The 21,928-nt window shown below is 38.9% G+C and overlaps 2 protein-coding genes across 2 annotated transcripts in view; both read right to left on the bottom strand.

The window, feature by feature from the left end:
* Positions 1-976: 976 nt before the first annotated feature.
* LOC306976350 (uncharacterized protein) overlaps positions 977-21,928 on the bottom strand; it is an 87,247-nt gene continuing 66,295 nt past the window's right edge. The window contains exon 5 of the mRNA XM_079574270.1: positions 977-2,027. Within this exon, the coding sequence (XP_079430396.1) occupies positions 1,022-2,027 (1,006 nt within the window). The 3' untranslated portion in view covers positions 977-1,021. The remainder of the gene's footprint in view (positions 2,028-21,928) is intronic.
* LOC306969209 (uncharacterized protein) lies at positions 9,855-13,627 on the bottom strand (the record flags this gene model as incomplete). Its single annotated transcript, XM_079564809.1, has 4 exons — positions 13,592-13,627; positions 10,432-10,777; positions 10,017-10,340; positions 9,855-9,909 (listed from the first exon to the last, which is right to left on the bottom strand). The coding sequence occupies exons 2-4, from the start codon at positions 10,740-10,742 to the stop codon at positions 9,855-9,857; spliced, it is 690 nt and encodes a 229-aa protein (XP_079420935.1). The 5' UTR covers positions 10,743-10,777; positions 13,592-13,627.

Below are 21,928 nucleotides of genomic sequence, written 5' to 3'. Positions count from 1 at the left end.
GATGGAGCAAGGCCGTGGGAACCCAGGGTGCTGAGGGCGCTGCAGCACCCCCTGGTGGATAGTTTGTGAACTGCAGACAATATTAACCCCTTAACTCCCACCTGAACCGAGCACATTTTCTCCAGCTTTACCCCAGTCCAAAAGCTTCTGAAAAAAAGGTGTGAAAATAGCAACAAAACTGAGATGAAAACAAGGATGAAAATGTGAGAAAAGTGAGAAAACATTGACGAAAAAGTGACAAAAAATGTACAAAAAAATTACAAAAATTTGACAAAAAGTGAGAAAAATTACAAAAATTGACAAAAATTTGACGAAAAAGCGATGAGAATTTGACCAAAAAAATATGAAGAATTTGAGGAAAAAGTTACAAAAAATTTTACAAAAAATTATAAAGATTTGACAAAAAAGTGAGAAAAATTTGACGGAAAATTGCAGAAACATGGACGAAAAAGTGACAAAAAAGTGATAAGAATTTGACAAAAAATGCAAATAATTTGACGAAAAAGTGACAAAAAAGTGATAAGAATTTGACAAAAAATGCAAATAATTTGACGAAAAAGTGACAAAAAGTCACGAAAATTTGACAAAAATGAGACGACTGCCCAACAAAAAAAGTGATGAATAAAAATCTGATGTGAGGAAAAAGATCAATTTAGTTTTGTAGGTCTTTCAAATGAGGTGTTACACTGGCCTACAGGATTTGGGTAAAGCTGAACTGAAGAAAATGCTCTCGGTTCAGGCGGGAGTTAAGAGGTTAATAAATAGGATTTATGCACAGAAAAAGTATTTTGGGGTAAATTTTGTCCTGATGTTGCCTTCCCCTGCTGTAGGTTGAGTGTCTTGCCTAAGAACACAACAACAGCTACTGTCACCACGAACCTCAGCACTAAAGGACAGTATTTAAGTAACTGTCAGTAACATCCATCTCTGCCTCAAACATAATGCAAAATATAAAAGACATTCCTTCTTCCGTCAAACTAAAGTCTGCATTAAATCATACAAACCTTTTTTTTCTTTCACTTCAGATACTGTGAGTGCGCATGTGAACGCTCAGCTGATATTTCTGGGCAAATTCCTTGTTACAGATCAAGCAGCCGAAAGGTTTCTCGCCCGTGTGTGTCCTTATGTGTGATTTGAGGGAACATTTCTGGGTAAAGGTTTTGTCACAGGCTAAACAGCTGTAAGGTTTCTCCCCCGTGTGTATCCTGACGTGCCTCCTGAGAGTCGAGGAATCTGCAAAATGTTTATTACAATACGAACAGCTGTACGGTTTCTCCCCCGTGTGCGTCCTCGCGTGTAGATCCCGGTGGCCTTTTCGGGCAAACGTCTTCTTGCACATTGAACAGCTGTAGGGTTTCTCCCCCGTGTGTGTCCGGACATGTGAATCGAGGATGTTTTTTTGGGTGAAGGTTTTGCCGCACGCTAAACACATGTAAGGTTTATCTCCGGTGTGTGTTCTTATGTGTCTGTTTAGATGTGTGACGTGGACAAAGGATTTCTGACAGGTCAAGCAGCTGTACGGTTTGTCTCCGGTGTGTGTGCTTAGATGTGAATCTCGATTTCTCTTCTGGGCAAATGTTTTGTCACAGATCGGGCAGCTGTAAGGCCTCTCTCCTGTGTGAACCGTGTTGTGTCTTTGTAAATCCTGCTTTGACCGAAATCTCTTGTTACAAACGTGACACTGGTGCTTCTTCCTCTCGCCGCCCTCGGCTCCTGACACGTGTCCACTGTGGACGGTGGTCTCCGGTCCAGACTTGTTTTGGGGGGACAGTTCGGTGCTTCGGTCTCCGATCTGGACTTGGACGCACTGGTCTCCGTCAGCCTCTGTCTCCATCTGTGTGAACGGCCCCCAGTCGTCGTCATTGTCAGTGTCAGACGAGTCATTGTGTCCCTCAGGTTCTGAGAGGAAATGTGTCTCTGAGCTGATGTCCTCTCCCTGCGTTTCCTCTCGGTGCTCGGCTTGTCTTTGTTGAAGCAGTGAGGACTCTTCAGTCTTCACACAGACAGCACTGGACTCTGGAACAGACCTGGGAAATAAGTCAAACATAAATGTATTGAAAAATGTACTGTCAATATCAATGTCAGCTTAATTTACAAAGTGCTTTCACTAAGGGATGAACAACAACGACGAATATCACAATAAAGAGTAAATAGACAAATAATAAATAAAAAATGCAGCTCCATTTGAATCAAACTCCAATGCAAACAGACACGTTTTGAGAGCATTTGGATTTAAAAATGTTTCTAGAGTTGGAGCTAATGTTTTGGAGGAGTCTTTTCCAGAGTTTGGGAGCAGCCACATCAAAAGCCCGATCTCCTCTCGTCGGCAGGAACAGGAGCAGCGGATTAACAGACCTCCCTGATCTGACTGGGGCATAAACAGAGAAGAGTATCTCTCTGAGCACACCAGAGAGATACTCAGGGGAAAGTCCATTAAAGGAATAGGCCACCGTTTTTACATACTGAGATATGCTCTTACCTCACTTTAGCCGAGTTAATATTTCCCCGTCTGGTCTTTGTCCGTGCGCTCTGTCACGCAAACGGAGCACATACGCAGCCTCTCCCACATGTCACATAGCTCCAAAAAAGCTCACGATAGAAGCTACCAAGCTCTTCCACGTGTTCCCTATTTAAATAAAGTTACGTGAAGTGTTTTCATGCGAAGTATATTTACACAGAAATGTAGCATGTCGATTTTATAAGTAAATAAAAAGGGGGACTATATTGTGAGGCGTAATGATACGAGGAGCAAAACGTCCGCGCAGTAACTCCTAAAGACTTCCCCCGCTCACTTCCGTCAATAACCTTTAGGAGTTACTGGGAGGCTGCGTATGTGCTGCGTTTGCGTGACAGAGCGCACGGACAAAGACCAGACGGGGATATATTAACTCGGCTAAAGTTAGGTAAGAACATATCTCAGTATGTAAAAACGGTGGCCTATTCCTTTAAGGGCCTTGAACTACAATAATCCAAATCCTTAAAGAAATCCTGGCGCTGACAGGGGCCAATGTCAGGGCCAACAACGGCAAGTGGAAGAAAATGTCACTTACACGCACTAAGTGACACACAATCGTGCAGTGAAATGAAATTCATATATGATTTAGATTTTTAATTTATAAATGAAAAACTGAAAAGTGTGATGTGCAAAAGTATCTCCCCGTTTTCCTTTTAGTGCAAACAATTGCCTTCAGAAGTCGCCTGATGATTTCTGAATGATCACATGTTGACCTAATGACTAAATAGAGTCGACCTGTGTGTTTCTAATGTCAGTTCAGATACAGCTGCTCTGTGATGGTCTCAGGTCTGTTAGAGACTATTGTGAAGCAGAAGCATCATGAACTCACCAGACAGGTCCGGGATCAAGTTATAAAGCAAAGTATAAAACTGGGTTAGGTTATAAAAACATCTCTCAAAGTACAGTTAAATACACCATGCAGGAATGGAGAGTGTATGAACCTACCAAGACCCGGCCGTCCTCCTCAACTTACTGACCGAACAAGGACAGCACTGACCACAGCTGTTAACAAGAAGCCTATGATGACCCTGGATGAACTGCATAAGAAGTCCTGTTTGCTGTTTGCCAGAGGCCACAAACAGCAAACAGGTTTTCTTTTAAAAATGCCACTCTGTCATAAACGCCAGAATGGTTGTTCTGTGGACAGTTTCCCCCACCTGAGCTGTAAAATAACAGGTGAAATGGATGGATTTCGACTGATCAGATACTCACGATTATTGGGACAGCTGTGGGCTTTTGTATCGGCTTGTTGCACAATGTGGCTACGCTAGTTCCTCTGAGCTGAAGCTGTGGGCGCTAGTACTTCCTGTTCGTATTCATTTCCATTAAGATTAGCTTAGACCAGTGAGTTCCTGGTAGAAATATTTCCATAGAGGAGACGTTTATGTTTGTGAGGATCAGAGAGTTTGTCTTGAAGCTAAAGGCTAATCAAACCTCTTAACTCCCGCCTGAACCGAGAGGATCTTTTTTCCTCATGTAATTTTTGTCACTTTTTTGTCATTTTTTGGTCACATTTTTATTTTTTCATTTTTTTGTCAATTTTTTATCACATTTTTGCCACATTTCCATCATTGTTTTCGTCGAGAAAATGTGCTCGGTTCAGGTGGGAGTTAAGCGGTTAATGCATTACACAACTTGAAATAGTGCCTTTATATATATTTTTTTTTTTATAGCATGTTAGCCTTTAGCTTCAAGACAAACTATCAATCCTTCATGATCACAGGCGTCTCTGATCTGAACTTCATGATTTGAACACAGTAAATGATCGTCTACCGGGAACTCACCGCCCACAACATAATCTTTAGAAAATATGATTTTTATTCCAGGAAAAGAAAACAGACAGGAAGTCCAGGCCCTCACACCTTCAGGTCAGAGGAACTAGCATAGCCGCACCGTGCAACAAGCCAATTGTAATGCTAGCTGTAATGCCGCTTTGATTTTGCAGAGTTTACGTTAATAGTAACATCGTAATATCCTGGATGGACTGAGAAGAGGGCAGGGCATAGAATTGAGCCTTGAGGAACTCCACAGTTTAGGGGAGTCACGCTCAACATGTAAGAACTGGACAGAAAAGCTCCCGTCTCTGAGATAAGAAACAATTTTTGAGGCGAGAGAAACAAATGAGATGATCGACTGCATCAAATCTGTAAGTACTAGAACCACAACGAGAACAAATGTGTGAAATGTTCAGAGTGGTGGAGCCTACACTGCCAGCTCCTCTTTAATCCATGGAGTCTCTGTGATATCCTGGTTCAGACCGGGGCCAGGACCCGCCGATGGGATCTGGACATTCCCTCTGATCAGCTCGATCCTCGGGCTCAGAACCTGGTCCAGGAGCTGCTGTTTCCTCTGGTTCTCTTTTCTGGAGCGACACAGTTCCTCCTCATACTCGGCTATCGTTCTTTCAATCAGCACAAATATCTCCTCAGCCGCCGCAGCCAGACGCTCATTCACCAGAGCTCTCAGGGTTCGGCCTTTAGACATTTTTATAAACTCAAACAGGTGGTGATGATTCAGCCCTAAACAGAGACAGAGAAAACACATCAGTTAATCTCTTAACTCCCACCTGAACGGATCCCATTTTCTCCAGTTTGGCTTTACCCTAATCAAAAAGCTTCTTGGGAGAAAACACCAAAATAGCCACAAAAAATAAGAAGAAAGAAAGGATCTAAACGCAACAAAAAAGTGACAAAAATTCAACAAAAATGTGACAAAAATTCAACAAAAATTTGAAAAAAATTCAACAAAAATGTGACAAAAATTCAACAAAAATTTGAAAAAAATTCAACAAAAAATGTGACAAAAATTCAACAAAAAAGTGACAAAAATTCAATAAAAAAGTGACAAAAATTCAACAAAAATGTGACAAAAATTCAACAAAAAAGTGACAAAAATTCAACAAAAATGTGAAAAAAATTCAACAAAAATGTGACAAAAATTCAACAAAAATGTGACAAAAATTCAACAAAAATGTGACAAAATTCAACAAAAATATGAAAAGAATTCAACAAAAATGTGAAAAAAATTCAACAAAAATGTGACAAAAATTCAACAAAAATGTGACAAAAATTAAACAAAAAATGTGACAAAAATTAAACAAAAATGTGAAAAAAATTCAACAAAAATGTGAAAAAAATTCAACAAAAATGTGACAAAAATTCAACAAAAATGTGACAAAAATTAAACAAAAAATGTGACAAAAATGTGACAAAAATTAAACAAAAAATGTGACAAAAATTAAACAAAAAATATGAAAAAAATTCAACAAAAATGTGACAAAAAATCAACAAAAATGCGACAAAAATGAAAAAAAAAAACAGAAAAAAAAACATGAAAAAGGTGACACAACACAGCAACAACGCGAGGAAAAATATCAGTTTTGTGGGTCTTAGCTTTCAAATGAGGTGTTACACAAACTCCTGTTTTCTTCATCTTTCCAGCTTAGTTTCGTTCTTACTTTATACACGGGGGGAAACATTACAACAGCTTCCACTCTGGACCCAGAAAAGAAGATTCCTAACCTCTGTGGCACTTTCCTGGTTAAAAAAAGGCCCCAAAAATAACATTGCCCGTTTTTAATTCTATTCACAATAGAGATTCAGAAGCTTAAAGATTATATCACTGTTTTCTATCCCAGTAAATATTCCTCCGGTCACTGCTTTTGTAATAACGTGGAACAAACCATTAACCCTGCTGTTGTTGTTGTTATGCTAAATGCTAACCCCCGTGTTAGCCTTTAGCATCGCATTAGCTTCAGGATTTAGCTGCCGCAGAAACCGAGTCGACACCGAGCGAAGCATAAGGTTTAACTCACCGTTTTGGTTCAGGGATTATGGTAACATTTGCAGAAGCATCATTGAGATTTACAAAAGCGCGGCCGTGAGATGAAGCACGGCTAATGTGGCTGAAACACAACTTCCGGGAACTGTGAGTCCCCGCCCCCTCTGGGATTTTTGTTGTAGTTTTTTTTTGTTGTTGCTTTTCTTTTAATTGTCTTTATTGAGCTTCTTTTTCCCCATTGTTTTTTCCCTAAATAAATAAAATAAAATAAAATAAAACAAAAAACAATAAATAAATAAATACATGAATGAATAAATAAATAAATAAATAAATAAATAAATAAATAAATAAAATAAAATAAAATAAAATAAAATAAAATAAAATAAAATAAAATAAAATAAAATAAAATAAAATAAAATAAAACATAAAATAAATAAAATAAATAAAATAAATAAAATAAATAAAATAAATAAAATAAATAAAATAAAATAAAACAAAAAACAATAAATAAATAAATACATGAATAAATAAATAAATAAAACAAAATAAAACAAAACAAAACAAAAAATAAATAAAATAAATAAAATAAATAAAATAAATAAAATAAATAAAATAAATAAAATAAATAAATAAAATAAATAAAATAAATAAAATAAATAAAATAAATAAAATAAAATAAAATAAAATAAAATAAAATAAAATAAAATAAAATAAAATAAAATAAAATAAAATAAAATAAAATAAAATAAAATAAAATAAAATAAAATAAAATAAAATAAGGTCCAAGGTCAGAATATTCATGGATTTCCTACTCACACATCTGCTTGCTTGAATTTGAAAATGTCAGAAATCTCCGATCTTTTCTCGTGCTCGTGATCATTTCAATCCAGTAATAAGAAGAGCTGCAGGAAAATTCTAGTCTTTGTAATACTTGTGTTTTTGTTGATTTTTTTGTTGTTGATTTTTCCATTTTTCACCCTCATATACGTCTTGCTTTTGTCCCTATTTTGTGACAAAGAAGCTTTTAGATTTGGGTGAAGTCGAATTAGAGAAAATGCGTTTGGTTAAGGCGTTGGCATTTCTATGAAAACTGACCCGGCAAAGAGACCTTGCAAGTTGTGAAATGTCTCTTTAAACTCGTCCTGTTAAGAATTGGGACACTACAAATATGTTGGGAAAGTTAGGCATGAGTTTGGATCAGAACTTACATTTCCATTTAGTGGCTTCCTCTTTCATTCTTTGTAACGACATTCACATGATGGACTTTTCAGAGCGTTTCAGAAGACGGTAGGAGATGCTACTCAGATGATCTCATTGTCTATGGTAAAACTGTGGAGGACCTAAAATCTAGATACTAGTGATGCACGGGACGGCTCTTTACTGACCCGTCCCAACCCGACCAAACCGGACCCACCCAATGGTCTTTATTTGCCCACAAAGCCCGAACCCCACACATTGAAAAGCTGACCGTCATTGGGTTTGTTTCTAGTTGCTATAGAAACAAACCCATATCAGTGTGTATCATTTTTACTCTTTATGGAAATGCAAAATACAAAATATTACATTTATCAAACAATGTGAAGCTAAAGCTAAACAGCGACATCAAAGCAATAACATCAGCAGTTTTTTACCATCTGAAAAACATGGCTAAGATCAGAAGAAAAGAGTCAAACCCAGACTTAGAGAGACTTATCCATGTGTTTGTCTCCAGCAGGTTAGACGACTGTAACGGCTGCAGAACATCCAGAACCAGGAAATACGACCACATTAGTCCAGTGCTCCGGTCTCTGCACTGGCTTCCTGTCACTCAGAGAATAGAATTTAAAAACATTCTTTTCATGGTTTAGCACCAAAGTCCATCTGTGACATGTTCCAGCCGTATGAACCACCTCAGGGAGGGGTCTCCTGGTGGTTCCCAGAGTCAGGACTAAACACGGTGAGGCTGCGTTTCAGTTTCACGCAGCTAAAATCTGGAACAGTCTTCATGAGGATGTGAGACAGGCCTCAACTCTGACAATGTTCAAATCCAGGCTGAAAACAGTTCTTTTTGCCCGTGTATGTGACACTGAAAGTATTTTATCTGCACTCTTGCCTTTTACTGTAATTGATTTATTTTTATGTTGTTTTGTTGATTTTATCTGTTTTCTTGTAATTTTATGCAACTGTGAAGCACTTTGAATTGCCTTGTGTACAGTGTTAATTTCGTCGACTAAAATATTTAGTCTTAATTTTAGTGATATTTTTGACGACTAAAATTGGACTAAAACTAAATTAAACGTTTTTCATGAGACTAAAACTATGACTAAAACGTCCAGATATTTTAGTCGACTAAAATAAGACTAAATAAAAATGAAAAGGAGAGACTAAAATCATCCAAACTTCTATTGACCGTCTGAAAAAGCCTCAGATCATTTAAATTCTCTGCCAAATGAACAGGTTTGAGCTTTGTTCACGTGGAGCAGCTCCATGAAGCAGAGGAACAAGATTAAATATGATTATAATGAATATTATAAATATAAGTCGACTAAATTAGTCTTAATTTTAGTCGATTAAATTGACATGCAATTTTAGTCAAAAGACTAAAACTAAAATAAAATATGTTGTCAAAATTAACACTGCTTCTGTATGAATTGTGCTCTCCAAATAAACTTGCCTTGCCTAAAGCAAGAACATAATATGATTCCAACACAGACCTGAGATCATCAGAACTGAGCTTTGGGATTTATGGTAAAGGCAAAATGTCTTTATTTACATTTCATTTTTCAACCTACAGCAGAACTAAGGCTCTAAGCACTTCACATCCAGGAACCGCTCACCCATTCACACTCTCACTCACACCCACGTACGCAGACACTGGAGGCAGCGAGGGTCGTGTGTCTCGCCCCAAAACAAAACAACAGCATTCAAGTAACTTTGTGTCAATAACATCCACCCGTCTTAAACATTACACAAAATATAAAACACATTCCTTCAGTTAATCTTGTGCATAAATGAATAATCCTGCGTCAAACCAAAGTATTAAATGATATAAAAGTGCACACACACTGTGAGTGCGCATGTGAACGCAGATAAAACCTGCTTTATTACAGATTACTCAGGCAAAAGGTTCTCCTCTGTGTGCGCTGCTTTCATGTGTCTCCTGAGAGTAGAGGGATCTGCAAACTGTTTTTTACAAAATGGACAGCTGCATGGTTTCTCCCCTGTGTGTGTCCTTGTATGGAGATCTCGCTGGTTTTTCCGGGCAAACGTCTTCTTACAGAATAAACAGCCGAAAGGTTTCTCTCCTGTGTGTAAATGTATGTGTCTCCTGAGAGTAGAGGAATCTGCAAAATGTTTTTCACAATATGTACAGCTGTATGGTTTCTCCCCTGTGTGTGTTCTTAAATGTAAATCTCGATTGCCTTTTCGGGAAAATGATTTTCCGCATGCTAAACACATGAAAGGTTTGTCTCCAGTGTGTGTGCTCATATGTTTGTGCAGATGTTCTACGCAGGTAAAGGTTTTCTCACAGTTTAAACAGGTGTGTTTTCCAGTGTGTGCACTCAGATGTGTGTCGAGATTACTTTTTCGTATGAATGTTTTTGCACAGATTGGGCAGCTGTAAGGTTTCTCTCCTGTATGAAGCCGAATGTGGTTTTGAAAAGGCAGTATCGTCCTGAAACTCTTGTTACAAAAAGGGCACTGCCGCGCTTTCCTCTCAGCTTTTCCATCGGCTCCTGACAAGTGTCCCGTGTGGACAGAAGCCTCTGGTCCAGTCTCGTTTTGGGGGGGCAGTTTGGTGCGTCCGTCTCTGCTCTGGACTTGGTTTTCATGGTCTGCATCAGCCTCTGTCTCCGTCTGTGCAGCTGCAGAGCTGTGTGGTTCCCAGTCGCCATCATTGTCAGTGTCAGACCAGTGCTCAGTGTGTTCTTCAGTCACTAAGTGGAAATGTGTCTCTGAGCTGACGTCCTCTCCCTGCGTTTCCTCTCGGTGCTCAGTTTGTCTTTGTTGAAGCAGTGAGGACTCTTCAGTCTTCACACAGACGGCACTGGACTCTGGGACAGGCCTGAAAATGATACAAACATAAATATATTTAAAAATCTCCAGTCAGTTTGTGTGAGTGAAATGTGTGACGTGTTTGAAGGGGCGGAGCCTACTCTGGCAGCTGCTCTTCCTCCTGTTTGACGCTCTGCTCCTCTGGCTCCTCTTTAATCCGTGGAGTCTCTGTGATTTCCTGGGTCAGACTGAAGTCAGGACTCGATGGGATCTGGACATTCCCTCTGACCAGTGCGATTCTTGGGTACAGAACCTTATCTGGGAGCTGCTGTTTCCTCTGGTTCTCCTCTTTGGAGCGACACAGTTCCTCCTCATACTCCACGATCATTCTTTCAATCAGCACAAATATCTCCTCAGCCGCCGCAGCCAGACGCTCATTCACCAGAGCTCTCAGGGTTTGGCCTTTGGACATTTTTACAAACTCGAACAGGTGGTGACGCTTCAGCTCTGAACAGAAACAACAGAGAAAACTTTGAGATTCAACTTTAACAAGATCGTTTATATTTCTGAGCCTTGATACTTCCTCGACTGCACATTTCCAGTAACTAATGCTGGGCTCTGAGGTTCAAATGTCAGACAGGCTGTATTTAATATGAAATTAAAGACTTTTGTTTTCGTGAGTATATAAAGTCCATACTTTTATCCATAAAGATGACAACAAAAATAAAAAAAGAATGAAAAACGTGTTTAAGATTTAAGATTAACATCCTCATCTGCCGTGGCCTGTCACAGGTGTAGAGTTGGAACAAAACACGCAAAACCAATTCTGCCTCTTCACAGGCACCAGCGTATTGTTACCAGTGTTGGGAATAACGGTGTTAAAGTACGGCACTACCTTTTCGATAATGGAGTAATTTAATGAAATACTCTCCCCATCGTTACAACGGCGTCATCGTTACAGGGAAGACAAAGTGGCCGGTTACAATTCAGCGGAATGAAGCGCCGCGGTGTCAGCTCAGACCAGAGGGTGGGCGGAGTCTCCACTCACGCTGCCTTTGTTGATGTCCTTCACACCTCTCAACTCAACACGACGGTGAGTCAGTGACAAAGGCAACTCAATTACTGTTTGGCCACCGTTTTTACATACTGAGATCTGTTCTTACCTGAGCTGAGACGAGTTCATTTGTACCTTGCATCTTCACGCGTGCCCTCAGTCACGTAAACACAGCGCAGACGGCGTTAGCATTTAGCCTCTCCCTCTCTCCTCTATAGCTCCAAACCAGGTGAAGATAGAAGCTCCCAAGCTCTTCCACGTTTTCCCTATTTAAAAATGGTTACGTGAAGTGTTACACGAAAAAGTATAATTACACAAGTTTCAAGTTTCAAGTTTAATGGTTTTGTATAGCCCAATATCACAACAGAAGTCGCCTCAAAGGGCTGCAACAAACATCAAGGCAATAAAACACAGCAATAAAAATTAAACAATGTGGATTTTCTAGGCGGATAAAAGGGGGAACTATATTGTAAGGCGTAATAATACCAGGAGTAGTTCGAAATCCACACAGTAAAGTGAAGATATTACTGTGCTAAATGCTAACGTCGTCTGTGCAGTATTTACGCACCTGAGGGCACGAGTCAAGACCAGACAGGTACAAATGAACTCGTCTCAGCTCAGGTAAGAATATATCTCAGTCTGTAAAAACGGTGGCCTGTTCCTTTAATGTTATTTGGTGAAAGTAGCCGGGTCCATTATATCTCCCTCAGGGATCAACATTAGTAACAAATTCCATGTAATTTTAGCCCCTCATCATTGTACGTGTGTATATTCAGCTGGTTGTGCTTTTCATTTGTGTTGTCAATCAGCTGTCCTTTTTTTTTTATTAGATAGTAGGTATGTGGATAACATTTTCAAACTCAATAGAAAGGCAAATAAATAGTTTACGTGGAAAGATGCAGTAACCCCCGACAATATGCAATGAAATGTGTGTTTTTATGTTCAGTTTGAAGAAAGTTACAGCGGTTTCTAGTTCAAAATCAGCATCTCTCTTTAGTCCCGCCCCTTCCATTGAAACGAATGGAGGTCAGTGTGGCCTAAAAAGAGAAACGACCAGAACTTTTTCAATATTCAAGAGTCTTTCATAAAAATGTCAGTAAACATTGATGTAACATATTTCCATTGGTTGTATGTGTTAAAGCATCATTTTATATTTTAGTATTAGTATTTTAGTTCCTTAAGTTCATTTAAACATTGGAGTTTGGTTTAATGAGGCTGTTTTCAGTTGTGTCAGTGCAGAGTAAACAAAACTAACGATCGTGGACAGAAAGTGGGAAAAACGAGCAACAAAAGTGGAGCTGAGTAACTGAATGGTGTTGGCTCTAAGGTTTATCTCTTCCACACGTGCTTTGGCAGGAGTGACAAAAAATGTGGGAAACTTTGAGCAGCAAACGACAACAAGAGCCTCTTCATGTCCAGCTCCTTCTCCACAGTGTCCACAGTGTTTGAAAGGTGTTTATTCAATTCTTGCATATTGAAGTTACAAATACATTTTGAATTTGCTGCTGCGGGAGTAAATGAAGACCGACTCTCTCCGTTTCTGCTCGAGACTGAAGACAATTATCCTGACTACGTGACTAGAGACTTACTGTGGGAATGACCGTCTAATTTCTGCCAAACAGGCCATTTGCCGTCCCGCTCTAACAATGATCAGGGCAAAACCCGGTCACAGATACTGGGGACAAAAATGGCAACTCCATTTTCGAACAACTCCACATACCTATAGATTGGTCCCACTCGTGAAGTATGGCTGGGTCACGATTACTCGCAGCTCATTTTAATGTGATGTTACGTGTAGTAATGCTGAGCCTATGAAGCCAAAACATGCACAACAGGTTAATCTTCCAGCCAGGTGATTCTGGCCATTAGCCTGGCTTGACATCTGGAGACAGATCCCCAGATGCTGCAGAGGACAGATCTCCCTAAGGGGACAATAAAGTAAACCTTAACAAGTGTTTTCCAGCTGACTGTTGTTAAGATATTTTAAAATAACAATAATAACATTTTCATTCCAGACTGTGTTCCCACTGTAGAGGTCTTAACGTCTTCAATTCACATTTTACACATGTTATATTTAGGCCTAACAAAGCTAACGTTGCTGAATCTGTCCTTAAAAGACACGTTACTGCAGCTAACGTAACATTAGAACTGCTGCTATTAGCACTGTTGCTAATGCTAACCCCTTTATAGCATCACGTTAGCGCTCAGGGTTCATCTACAACGGAACCAGAGTCGAAATAAAACAAGAAATAAAAGGCGACACTTACTGTGCTCGGTTAAATAATGTTAAAAGATAAAAATGTGTTTCCGAATTAAAAAAGAAAAGCCAGAACGCGAATGTATTTCTCTTTGTTTTGCCATCATGAATGTGAAACGTCATCTGTCTCTAAACCAATCAGCGTAAACCCTGACTCTGCCCTGGCCAATTACCTTCAGGATAGTGGGCGGGGCCTAATCTTAATACATCTCTGATTGGATGAGAAATGTGTACAGTGGTGAAACAAACCTACGAAAAAAAGAATCGCAGCCGGAACAGGAAGCTCGGCCAATGTTGTGGAAGGATGTGGAGCTCGTGAACGAAGCAGCGCCGCCTCCTGGACTGGAGAGGAACTCGTGTGAAAGAAAATGCAAAAAGTCATTAAAAAAACACTTTTAATTTAAATTGAAAGAGTAGGCTTTCCATTGAAAATACACCATATCTGGGGAAAGAACTAAAAACACAGAGGAGATGTGTATTAAAAGCTCAAACAAATCGCTGAGCAGAATTTTATATCAAATGAAATGTATTTATTCAGCACATTTAAAAACAACTGCTGTTAAACAAAGTGCTTCACAAAAGCTAACCGGGACAGAAACATGACACACAACATACAAGAAGCAAAGCTCAGCTCAGATTTTGGCCATGGTGTGTGCGAGTGTTAAAAGCTTTTGAGTGGAAATGTGTCTTAAGCGAGGTTTTAAAATGGAAACAGGGCAGCTGCATCAGAGGTTAAATCACATTCAACATTAGTGAGATTAGTGCCTGATCATATCAGACATTTAAAGGGGAGTATTTTTAAACCTATTTGTCGGTTTTTTATCTTAAGAAACAAAACAGTTACTATGTTGTTTTATTCAAAATAAAGCCAACACTCCTTGCAGTGACTCATGGCTTGCCAGTCATGAGCCCAGGTCAACGGGCTTTGCCGTCTATTGACTTTTAATGAATCATTTATGCTAATGTGACTTATTATGGCATGTTTGACATTGCTACAAGCCCTTGTGCATTCTTATACGAGTCTGTTATTATGTGACAATATTGTGCAAGTCACAGAACGAACATTCAGATATGATCAATGTATGAATTATATCAACATTTGTTATGTAAGTGTAGCCTCAACTTTTAAATAATTTTATGTTTTATAATTGTTGTTGGCATTATACACCTTGCTCAGGGACAACAGCTGAGAACCAGCTTTGCAGCTAATGCTGACACATTTACAGAAATGTTCATTAATGTGTCCCAGGAAAAAATAAAAAATAAAACAATAAATAACTCTCCATGACCATGTACTTTAAACTAAAGGCTCAGCAGCTCATGAGCTGTGAGTCAAGACCAGACGTGTGTCCAAACTTTTTGTCCTGGGGTGGCCCAGGAGTGGCCCAGGGGTGGCCCAGGGGTGGCCCAAGGAGCGGGGTTTTGAAGCACTTTTTATTGTGATGCACAACGTACGGTCTGACGAAAACCAAATTAACCATTTCAGGTTATAAAACAGCTTTAGGTTCAATTTAATGAATTTTATGTTATGTGCGAAAAAAAAAAAAAAAAAGAAGCACAACAAAGTTAAACATTTTGGTTGGTTCTTATTGAACCAATCAAAATGCAAGCAGGGCTAACTAGCTAATGCTAACAAAGTGGGTTGGATTTCGTCTACTACTAAATAGTTTTCAGCATCAATATTTGCTTAGTCATGTTCATTGTGTCTACTTACATAACAGCATATTCATTTCATTTCATATTCTTTAAAAATGATCACACAACGGTGTCTGCAGACAATGCAAAATATAAAAGGCATTATTAAATTGTATAAAACTGCAAAGGCTGAAATTCACTTGTGACCGTGAACTGCAAAGGTTTCGTCACAGGCTGAACAGCTTTAACGTTTACCTCCTGTGTGGATTCTTACATGTTTCTTGAGAGTAGAGGAATCTGAAAACTTTTTAGCACAAAATGGACAGCTGTAAGGTTTCTCCCCAGTGTGTATTCTGACATGTCTCCTGAGAGTAGAGGAATCAGCAAAAGGTTTTTGACAATATGAACAGCTGTATGGTTTCTCCCCTGTGTGTGTTCTTGTATGCAGATCTAGTTGGCTTTTTCGTGCAAATGTTTTGCCGCATAATAAACAAATGAAAGGTTTATTGCCGGAGTGTGTTCTTAAATGTTTCTGTAGATATTCTATGTGGGTGAAGGTTTTCTCACAGACTAAACAGGTATAAGGTTGTTCTCCAGTGTGTGTGCACAGATGAGAATCTAGATTTCTTTTTCGGACAAATGTTTTTCCACAGATTGCACAAATGTAATGTTTCTCTCCTGTGTGAACTCGGATGTGGTTTTGTAAATGCAGCATCGTCCCAAAGCTGTTGTTACAAAGAGAGCACTGGTGCACTGCTTCTTCTTGGTGGACAGTGGTGTCTAGTGCAAACTTGCTGAGGTAGTTGTGGTCTCCATCGGCCTCCGTCTCCATCTGTGCAGCTGCGGAGCTGAATGAAGGTTCCCAGTCGTCGTCATTGTCAGTGTCAGGCCGGTGCTCAGTGTGTCCTTCAGTCACTAAGTGGAAATGTGTCTCTGAGCTGATGTCCTCTCCCTGCGTTTCCTCTCGGTGCTCAGTTTGACTTTGTTGAAGCAGTGAGGACTCTTCCGTCTTCACACAGACGACACTGGACTCTGGAACAGGCCTGAAATATAATTTAAACATAAATATATTTAATATCTCCTGTCAGTTTGTGTGAGTGAAATGTGAGACATGTTTAAAGGGGCGGAGCCTACACTGGCAGCTGCTCTTCCTCCTGTTTGACGCTCTGCTCCTCCGGCTCCTCTTTAATCCGTGGAGTCTCTGTGATTTCCTGGTTCAGACCGGGACCAGGACTCGTTGACCGGATCTGAACATTTGCTATGACCAGTTCCATCCCTGGGTTGTGCTCCTGTTTCCTCTGGTTCTCCTCTTTGGAGCGACACAGTTCCTCCTCATACTCCGCTATCGTTCTTTCGATCAGCACAAATATCTCCTCAGCCGCCGCAGCCAGACGCTCATTCACCAGAGCTCTCAGCGTTTGGCCTTTGGACATTTTTACAAACTCATACACAGGTGGTGACGCTTCAGCCCTAAACAGAGACAACAGAGAAAACAATGAGATTAACAACTAAAGTTTAATCTATAACTGTAACTAATGCTGGGCTTTGAAGTCCAGTTTGAAAAAGTTGTATTTAATAGAACATAGTCAAGAGTGTATAAATCAATCAAAAACATTATATATTGTATAGCACATTAAAACAGCCAGAAGGTACACAGGGCCCATATTAAGTGACTCCTGACAAACACTTTTCCCCATAAAGCTGACAACAAAAGATCGTACAATATCCATATTATCGACAGAAAACATTGAAAATCCTCAATTTTAGTGGTGTTTTGTGAACAAAATGAAGGTAAGATTCTCTCAAATTCAGACCTTTTGCTGAAAAGCATATTTTAAACTATGAGGGGGATCGCAGTGTCGTCACGCCCGAGGCCCGGATGGTGCAACGTAAACGTATTAACCCCTTAACTCCCACCTGAACCGGGCACATTTTCTCCAGTTTGGCTTTACCCCAATCCAAAAGCTTCTGGAAAAAAGCTGTGAAAATAGCAACAAAACTGAGACGAAAACAATGATGGAAATGTGACAAAAAAGTGAGAAAACATTGACAAAAAAGTGATGAAAAATGGATGAAAAAGTGGCAAAAATGTCACAAAAATGTCACAAGAAATTGGCAAAAAATGATGAAAAAATGACAAAAATGTGACAAAAAAAAGGACAAAAAAAGGACAAAAATGTGACAAAATTATACAAAAAAATGAAAAAAAATTGATAAAAAATTGACAAAAAATGACAAAAATGTGATGAAAAAAATGGATGAAAAAATGACAAAATTGTGACCAAACAAAATGACAAAAAAGTTACAAAAATGATGGAAACGTGACAAAAAAGCGACAAAAAATTGATGAAAAAGTGGCAAAAATGTCACAAGAAATTGACAAAGAATTGATGAAAAAATGACAAAAATGTGACAAAAAAAATAACAAAAAATTGACCAAAAATGACCAAAAATGACAAAAATGTGACAAAAAAATAACAAAAAAAATGACAAAAAAGTTACAAAAATGAGTTGAATACCCAGCAAAAAAAATGATGGAAAAAAAATCTGGTGACGTGAGGAAAAAGATCCTCTCGGTTCAGGCGGGAGTTAAGAGGTTAAACAGATATGAACAGTTCTATGGTGGGTCAAAACATCGTTCACAAACACAGCACTGCATCTGTCGAAAGATCGGTGCTGAACATGATCTGTGATTTAAATAAACAGCTCTTCAAGCTCGGAAAAATCAGCTGTTTGCCCACCAGTCACCAAAACATCCGGTGAAAACATAACAGCGATGCTCATATTGCTCATCTGTGTTTGTCGCACTATCCATCCTGGAGTCTTGTCTCTGTACTTTATGATTGTTTCTGTCACCAAGTTGTAATAATAAAAAACATAACATAATAATATCACATGCTTTTATGAATTTTATTTTTGTTTTGGTCCAGTTTCAATGAGATCGGCAAGTTCAAAATAATAATAATGATAATAATAATGTAATTCTAAACCGTGCTGCCACTGTAGAGGTCTTAACGTCTTTAATTCACGTTTTACACATGTTATATTTAGGCCTAACAAAGCCAACGTTGTTGAATCTGTCCTTAAAAGACACGTTACTGCAGCTAACGTAACATTAGAACTGCTGCTATTAGCACTGTTGCTAATGCTAATGCTAACCCCTCGACACTCGTTTTAGTTTCATAGCATCACGTTAGCGCTCAGGGTTCATCTACAACGGAACCAGAGTCGAAATAAAACACGATATAAAGGGTGACACTTACTGTGTTCGGTTAAATAATGTTAAAAGATCAAAATATGTTTCAGAATTACAAAAGCACAGCCAGGACAGGAAGCTCGGCTAATGTTGTGGGAGAACATGACGCTTGTGAATGAAGCAGCGCCGCCTCCTGGACTGGAGAGGAACTTTACAAGAAAATGTTAAAATAAATTAACCTCTTAACCCCCGCCTTACATTTTGTCACATTTTTGTCATTTTTTGGTCAAATTTTTATCACATTTTTGTCACATTTTTTGTAATTTTTTGTCACATTTTTTGTCATTTTTTTGTAACATTTTTGTCATTTTCTTGTCAATTTTTTGTCAATTTCTTGTGACATTTTTGTGACTTTTTGCCACTTTTTCATCAGTTTTTCGTCACTTTTTTGTCACATTTCCATCATTCTTTTCGTCTCAGTTTTGTTGCTATTTTCACACCTTTTTTCTGGAGAAGATGTGCTCGGTTCAGGTGGGAGTTAAGGGGTTAATCTCTAGAGGTTATTTCCATGTGCATCTACTGTAAAATGTAAGATTTATAAGACTGTAAGATTTTATACTACTGTACTATACGTTGCTTAATAAAAAAATAAAATAAAAAAATAAATAAAAAACCCCTTCTTAACCGAGCACATTTTCTCTATTTCAGCTTCACCCGTTCTAAAAGCTTCTGGAGAACTTACAGCCAGTGTAATGCCTCATTTTAAAGCTAAGACCTACAAAACTGATCTATCGCGATGTTGGAACTTTTTTGTCGTAGTTTTGATGCTTTTTCGTCACGTTTGTGTCGCATTATTTATTTATTTAATTATTTAATTAAACATTTATTTAAATAAGAGGGGAATATAAGGGGGAACTATATTGTAAGGCGCAATAATACCAGGAAAAAGAATAAAGTGAAGATATTACTGCGCAGATGTCAAACTACTCCTGGTATAATTACGCCTTACAATATAGTTCCCCCTTTTATCCGCTTAGAAAATCCACATTGTTTAATTTTGTGTAATTATACTTTATCGTGTAACACTTCAGGTAACCATATTTAAAAACATGGAAGAGCTTGGTAGCTTCTCTCTTCACCTGGTTTGGAGCTACAGAGGAGGAGAGGCTAAATGCTAACGCCATCTATGTTTACGTGACTGAGGACCAGACAGGTACACATGAACTCGTCTTAACTAAATGAATGTGAACAGCTCAACTAACTAAATAAACTAAACTTCATTCCAAAGGTCCGTTCAAAAGACTGACTCTTTTTAATCTAAAATTGAAATAGTGCAGCCAGATAATGTGAGTTTTCTAAGACACGATCGATGAAAGGCACTAATATTACAATGGGATTGATTTTCACGGTAAATAAAATAACGGTAATAAAATCTTGCAAATCCTTTTTAGTGCATTTAGCTTTGACTTTAGTGCAAAAAGCTCCTGCTCCTTTGTTGGGCTGATTCTTGTGTTGGTTTGGGTTAGATCTGGGTGAGATCTGGGTGAGATCTGGGTTAGATCTGGGTTAGGTCTGGGTTAGTTTTGGGTTAGATCTGGGTTAGATCTGGGTTAGTTCTGGGTGAGATCTGGGTTAGTTCTGGGTGAGTTCTGGGTGAGATCTGGGTTAGTTCTGGGTTAGTTCTGGGTGAGATGTGGGTTAGTTCTGGGTGAGTTCTGGGTTAGATCTGGGTTAGTTCTGGGTTAGTTCTGGGTGAGTTCTGGGTGAGATCTGGGTTAGTTCTGGGTTAGATCTGGGTGAGTTCTGGGTGAGATCTGGGTGAGTTCTGGGCTAGATCTGGGTTAGATCTGGGTGAGTTCTGGGTGAGTTCTGGGTTAGATCTGGGTTAGATCTGGGTTAGTTCTGGGTTAGTTCTGGGTTAGTTCTGGTTAGATCTGGGTTAGTTCTGGGTTAGTTCTGGGTTAGTTCTGGGTTAGTTCTGGTTAGATCTGGGTTAGTTCTGGGTTAGTTCTGGGTTAGTTCTGGTTAGATCTGGGTTAGTTCTGGGTTAGGTCTGGGTTAGATCTGGGTTAGATCTGGGTTAGTTCTGGGTTAGTTCTGGGTGAGTTCTGGGTGAGATCTGGGTGAGTTCTGGGTGAGTTCTGGGTTAGATCTGGGTTAGTTCTGGGTGAGTTCTGGGTTAGTTCAGTTCTGGGTGAGATCTGGGTCAGCTCTGGGTTAGTTCAGTTCTGGGTGAGATCTGGGTTAGATCTGGATTGAACTGTTCACCTTAACCTCTTAACCCCCGATTTGACCAAGCATAGTTCAGCTTTACCCAAATCTAAAAGCTTCTCGACTGGAGTTTACAGCCAATAGGCCAGTGTGACGCCTCATTTGAAAGCTAAGACCGACAAAACTGAGATTTTCTTCTTGTCCCTCTTTCATCGCTTTTTGGTGGCTTTTTTGTTGATTTTTTGTTGCTTTCTTGTTGCCTATTTTGTTGCTTATTTGTCGCTTTTGGATCCTTTTTTGCTGCTTTTTTCATCCTCACCTACGTCTTGTTTTTTCATAAAGCTTTTAGATTTGGGTAGAGTTGAACTGGAGAAAATGTGCTCGGTTCAGGCGGGGGTTAAGAGGTTAAAGAGCCGCTCGGCCCTGAACGTCACATCACTGGGTTGAACTTCTCGAGTGAGAGAGAAGCCGCAGGAGATGAACAGATAAAGTGTTAAAAACGGGGAATTCAGTCCAGCCCAGCTTCAGTCTTGGCTCAGACGCTTTTAGACATGTCTCTCCTGGTCCTACTCCTCGCCTGGTCCCTTGAAAACGGTAAATGTGGTTTCATTTTAAGTCTTTAACACTGTTCCGAGCGTCTCTTTAAGGCGAGACGCTGCAAAATGAAAAGGAAGTTTTGTGTCATTAGTTTGAACGGTTCAGTTGCAGCGCGGCAAAAAGATTTGTTCAGAGGGGATTTTGTTTAGTCTTTATAAACATAAACATGTGTGCTTATAATCTGTATCAGTTTCATGAACGTACATTCAGATTTAGAAAACTTTATTTATCCCAGGAGAGCAATTAAGTTTGCAAGAATAAAAACCTGAAAAACATATAAATCCACAGCCTGTCAAAATACCAAACATACAGACAGTCATTTACAGGTGACACTCGGAAAACTAGAATATTGTTCAAAAGTACATTTATTTCTGTAATTCAACTTCAAATGTGAAACTAATGTATGATATATATTCATACAGGCAAAGTGACTTATGTATAACCTGTACCTGTTGTGATCATTTTGATGATTAGGAATTTTAATTTGCCGTTTTTACGAGCTGAGCCATAATAATCAAAATTAGAACATATAAAATAAAGGCTTTATATATCTCACTTTGCCTGTCGTGAGTCCATCTCGATCATGTATTAGTTTCACAGTTGAAGCACTTTTCAACAATATTCTATTTTTCACCTGTGAATTTCTCCACTGTGAGACGTTTTAAACCGTTTATGTAAAATAAGAGTTTATGCCATTTAGGATTCATG

The sequence above is a fragment of the Gobius niger genome (assembly GCF_951799975.1).
Source record: "Gobius niger genome assembly, chromosome: 1".
In the NCBI taxonomy this organism is placed as follows: Eukaryota; Metazoa; Chordata; class Actinopteri; order Gobiiformes; family Gobiidae; genus Gobius; species Gobius niger.
Note: the sequence above shows the minus strand (reverse complement) of the source record. Positions and strands in the feature narration are given on the sequence as shown.